General features: G+C 41.5%; 1 protein-coding gene across 1 annotated transcript in view; it reads right to left on the reverse strand.

The window, feature by feature from the left end:
* Positions 1-6,000, reverse strand: part of Cfap61 (cilia and flagella associated protein 61) — a 319,254-nt gene that overhangs the window by 172,429 nt on the left and 140,825 nt on the right. The window contains exon 16 of the mRNA XM_008841463.2: positions 1,820-2,026. Coding sequence (XP_008839685.1) covers positions 1,820-2,026 — 207 coding nt within the window. The remainder of the gene's footprint in view (positions 1-1,819; positions 2,027-6,000) is intronic.

The raw sequence follows: 6,000 nt of genomic DNA on the forward strand, positions 1-6,000 counted from the left end.
CCAAAGTATGTGGTATTGCTTCCTATGTTTGTTTTAAATGTATATGTGTAAATCAACAGGCTGTGTGGACTGAGAAAATCTGTTTCTATGGCTTACATGCAGCAGAGCTTGCCTTTAAGTCTGCAATGCTTGTTAAATAGATACACATGCAATGAAACACCCAAGCTGTTTTATTGTGGATGCAAAGGGACTTTTCTCCAACCCAGCCCAGCACATCCAGGCAGCACTGTGAATAGAAACTAAGATGTTACAACCAGAAGGTCACACAATTGGTGTTTGACTAAGTGTAAAGTGAAGGAAACTATTTAGGTCCAGGGTTTTCAAGTAAAACCATTACCTTCCATGTCATTAAGTTCAAATCTGGGGCAATTACATAGCTGCTTTTTGGTCTTTTTGATACAAGGTTTCCCTGCAGCCCCCAGCTGGCCTGGAACTAGCTAAGTAGACCAGGTAGCCTCCATCTCACTGAGATCCGCCTGCCTCTGTTTCCTGAGTGCTGCAATTAAAGGCTTGCGCCACTATTTCCTTGCCCTGCTCTATTTTGACAAGAGGAAAAAACCTCACTGGAACAGAGTCTACATCTCATGAAAAATATCGTCTGTGTTTCTCTTCTTTCTTTCCTATTCCCTCCATATTTCTCCAACTGGCTTTTATTTTATAAGTTACACAGGTAGTTATTGTTTTGTGCGCGTGCGCGCGTGTGTGTGTGTGTGTACTAATATACTTACAGATTTACAAATAAATACTTTGATAAATGAGAGCATCTTAAAATTGACTTTGTTCCTTGACTAAGGAATAAATGATGACTAAGAAGAGATGTGACAATGTCCAGGACCCTAAGATGAACTCGAGAAAGTTTGAAGACATGAAAAGAATCTGAAGGGACAATTTCTACCTACCCTGATGGTTAAACCCATCATCCCTTGAGTGCATATCAAGTTGAGGGCCAATGGCGTCAGTGACCGAGGGACCAATTTTCAGGAAAGAACCCCTTGGGAATCTGTCTTGACCAGGCACTTGCCTAAGGAACAACCAGGATATAGTACATGAGCTTGTACAGGTGTCTGCATGTTTGTATGTGTAGCTTCTACATGCTGCACATACAGCTTTGAACAAGAAAGGGCAAACCCATAGCCTGTGTGGTAAAATGTGCACTCTCAGCTAGTGAAAAGTGCTCTGAAGAGCACTGAAGCAAAGTAAAAGGATGTGGAAATGAGATGGCCTGGAGTTTCGGACACCTCTGTGTGACCTATGCACAATAGGAAGCCTTATTATGTTACTCTATATAAGTATAACAAATGTTAGATGGAATTATGCAGGTATTTCCTACAGAAGGATTACATCAGAATCACACATCTCTACTTTTTATTCATTAGTTTTATGGAAATGGTTATAAAATGTACTTGGAATGCTGTATATAGTACACCAATCCTACAGGATGGAACTAGTTTATTCTACTCATAACGCTAAAGTTCTTTTTTCAAGGAATATGACAGGATCATTTTGGCATTGCACTTTGAGAAATAATGTGATTTGCATACCTCTTACATGATTTTCTGCTGAGTTCTTAGATACCGTTTTGTCAATATAGATAAACCAGCAAATGATGCTACTAATTATGTTGGTTGTGATTGTTTCGGAAACTGGAAGCCTTCTGGACTGTTACCTTGTGAAGCAAATGGCCTAACTCAATACGGCCAGTGGAGACTCAGATCCATGTCATAATCAAAGTCATCATGAAAAGAACAAATGAGGTACTGCACGTGTGGGATGATGCTGAGCACACACCTGGGGAAAGTGAATGCCCACCACCTCTCACCTTGCCTTCCTGGGACTGTGGGTATACACGATAGTAGAGGCAGGACTTATAGCCCAACCGAAGGATCTCCTTCAAGAAAAATTTTGAGTAGTGCTGGAAAATGGGATTCAGAACAAAGTGGTGCAAGCGCCCATGTTCTTCTTGCTGGTGGTGGCTGAAGCAGATGAAATCCTCAATGTTGTAATGGGATCGTATGTACTCTATATCCTAGAGAAAAGGCAGAGAAAGGACGTTTCCAACAAATTACACACAGGTGTGTTGTGATAAACAGCCATGAAAAGTCACTTACGGTGGAACTGGGGAGATGGCTCAGTTAGTAAAGTGCTTGTTGTGCAAGCACGAGGACCTGAGTTTGATCCCCAGAACCCAAGTAAGAAATTCAGTATGGTGACCTGCACTTGTACTCTCAGTGCTGGGGAGATGGAGACAAAGGGACTCCCCAGAGCTTGCTGGCCAGTCAGCCTAGCCTACTCAGCAAACTCCAGGCCAATGAGAGACAGTCTCGATAAGCAAGGTAGAAGGCTCCTGAGGAATAACACCTGAAGCTATTCTCAAGGTCCACATGCATGTGCACTGAACATGCAAATACATACACACATAAAAATTAATTATTAATAATCACTTAAGGTGCAATAATGAGAAATATATTTTTTCTTCCATTGTTTACCACCTCATCTTTAATTCTGTTGTTGCAATGCTGAAGATTGAATTGAGGGCCTTGCAAGTTTTCTACCTCTGAGCTATATCCCCAGACCTTGGTTTGTTGAGACAAGGTCTACCAAGGTAGCTCAGGTTGCCTTAAACTTGCTATGTAACCTGGGCTGGCCTAGAACTCATGATCCTCCTGCCTCAGCATCCTGGGTTCTAGAATTATAGGTGTATATACACCACCATGGCGACTCGCCGAGTTTTTTCAGTCAGATATTATATCCTTGATCTGGTGATCTGTCTTTGGAAAATGGCTAAATGGCTTTAGGATTTATTCCTCATGCCTTTGGCTGCTGTCAACATGGAGAGCCCTGAATACCTGCCATTGGTCAGGTACAGCGCAGGAGCCCTTTCACACTGCTGGACATGAGGAACACCAGCAGTCAGCACAAATGACTGAGCATTTATGGGTTAATTAAGTCAGTAAACAGACCCACTGGTGTCTCCAGGTTTATTACTAGTCACCTGTTAATGTGAAAATGTGCCACCCTCAAGTCACACCCTTAAGCACACGTGGCAGGGCTATGAAGATAGGGCTTATTCAGGGCATTCTGAATTTTTTTCTATTCATGTGATGAGTAACAGTTTTATGGACTGGAAGATAATTTAAGGAATTCATGAGTGTTTACATGGAGCATGAAATATAGGGCATATTGTTCCTCTCTATATGGGTCTTCTGTCTCCCCATACTGCACTGGAATCAGGGTTTATCCATGCTAACTACAAACTGGCCTCCTTCACCTCTCTAGAGCATGCTGGGAGTGGAGGGAAGGAAGGGGAGCAATCCAAAGTATGTATGACTGTCTCTGGTGGGTGAGAGGAGACTTAATTTTTGACAAATAAGGCCTGCAAGACTCTACTGTTCACCTACTGAATGCAAATTCAAACACAGTAAATTCCTCCAGAAATGAAAGAAAAATCAAATCAAATGTAGATTGAAAACCAAAGTTTCAAGGACAGGGATTAAAGTTTAAGGACCTTGATTTAATCTGCAGTCAGAAGGCTGGGACGGCAAATTCATGAAAACTGTCAAATCTGTGGCCAAGCACCCCCTGCCCCATTCACCAGTCTCCAGCTTCTGCTGAAAAAAAACGGGGCCTGGAATGACTGGCCAGTGGTGGCATCCCAGAACAGTTCTGGCAAGCTTTCCATATTCATTGACCATGCAAGGGCCTTTATACTACAAGATTTTAATTTCCAAGGTGACATCGCTCATTATAAAATAAAATCAGTGATGGTGGAAGACTGAGAAATTGCCGAAAAGTGAAAAGCAGAGAGCCAATGAGGTTATCAGCTCAAACAGCAGATGGGCCATCTCGTTTTCCTCTCATCCTAAAGCACTTAAATAACAATAAAAAGTAAAAAAAAAATCATGAGTTGAAAGAGGGGCAAAAATATAAGGCAGTTTAACCTTTGGGGGAAACTTTACGGCTTGATTAAACCGTGCCCCGGGGTGATCCCTGCATGCCCACTGGTACCACATTCAAGCATACAAGAGGAAGCCAGAGGATGGTTGTCCTCCTCCCTAACAGACAGGTGTGTAGCCCTGCCTGAAGAGCACCTATGAGATGGAGAACCACACTCTTAAGCTTTAACTTAAGACACAGACAGACTTTGAAGGCAACTAAAGCAGCATCTGGAACTGAGAAATGCACAGCTTGCCAGACAGAAGACAAGAAAATTCAGAAAACAGAGAAAGATTTTTTTTTTTAAGACAAAGAAATCCACATCTGTTTACAAAGGATCAAGGCTCCAGTTGCCGTCAGATTAGATTTATTAGTGATGCTGGATACTGGAGAACAATGAGAGTTCAAACATCAACATTTTGAGGGTAAATAATTTGATGAGAATTTTATACACATTCAAATGAGTGCTCAGTGAAACCTTCTTGTATGTAGATAGACTCAGAGACCTAGCAGCATTCTTCCATCTAAAAGCGTAACTCAGATACAGTGTATCAAAAAAGAAAGGAATATAAGAGGATAGAGAGTCTTACATGAAATGAATAAAGCCATACAAATATCTCAATAAACTCCAAAAAAATCAGTTAAAAAACTCAACGCCTGTCAATTAAAGAAACTTTCAATAAACTAATAGAAGAAAACTTCCTTGATTAAATACCTCCCCCAAAACCTACAAATACTATGCTAAATGGAGAGAAAAAGATATAGAATGATTCTATTAAAATAAAGAAAACTACAAAAGTAGCCTTCATCAACACTACCACTTAATATTGCTCTATCCATGTACAAAGAAAGACATAGAGCATAAAACCAGGCATGTTGCTGCACATCTGTAATCCCAGCACTTGGGAGGCAGAGGCAGGAGGATCAAGAGTTCAAGCTCAGAGGGTGGACTCTGACCTCCATCACTGTAGCAACTGTGATCTCAGCAGACCACCAGAGAGTGCCAGGTTCTGGCCTCCCTCTGGCACAGGGGCTGAGGACACAGGGGACTGCCTGAGAGCCCCCAGATCCCACCTCCATGTGGTAGTGAGCATCCCCTAATTGTGCCATACCCATCCCCCTACCTGGGATTTCATGAGGCCCCTCCCAAGGCCCCAGGGCAGATCTGGCTTTGGAAGGCTAAGGCTGAGATCACAGCAGACCAACTGAAAGACCCAAAATCGCCAGTCCCCCTCTTAGGGAATTTCCCAAATTTTCTGAGTTTCTGTTAATAGGGGTCCAAACCTTAGAAGGAAGCCTAAGTGTACCTGACTAGAACCAGACTTGGGCATCTGTGGGTTCTCCTGAATAGCTGATCTGCAGCCATCAGTTACCTCCAAAATAAAATCTGAGAGAACCTGAAAACTGTACCAACCAGCTTTACATAACCAAAGAAGAAAGGACCTAGGCACCTCGATAATACACAGAGCATACTTCAACTTAATTCTCATATCAGAATCATAAACAACAAAAGAAATTCATGTGCTAAAATCACAACAAAAGAATAATAAAATGGAAAGCCAAAGCACTATGTCCCCACCAAACTCCACCAGTCCTGTAGAAGAGTTCTACAAGGAGAACCCCCTAGAGATAACTCAGGACAGATGAACAATCATAAATACAATCAAGGAATTCAATAAATTTAAAGAACACACAAACAAACAAATCAAAGACTTAAAGAAGATAGGGATAAACTTCTGAATGAATTCACAAGATAGAAACACTGAAGAAAACTCAGGCAGAAATGAAGAACGAAGTGCAAAACTCAAGCCAAGTTGAAACAACAGGGGAAAGCCTCGCCACTAGAATGAATGAAATGGAAAACAGAATATCAACACTGGAGGATAAAGATGAAGAATTGGACCACTCAAGCAAAGATTATGGAAAATTTTTTAAAAACACAGGAATGGAATATGCAAGAGATGTGGGACACCATGAAAAGACCAAATCTATGGATCACAGGAATAGAGGAAGGAAAAGAATTTCAGGTTAATGGTATTGACCAGATCTTAAACAGGATTGTAGAAG

Source organism: Nannospalax galili, unplaced genomic scaffold, assembly GCF_000622305.1.
Source record: "Nannospalax galili isolate Female #2095 unplaced genomic scaffold, S.galili_v1.0 scaffold510, whole genome shotgun sequence".
In the NCBI taxonomy this organism is placed as follows: domain Eukaryota; kingdom Metazoa; phylum Chordata; class Mammalia; order Rodentia; family Spalacidae; genus Nannospalax; species Nannospalax galili.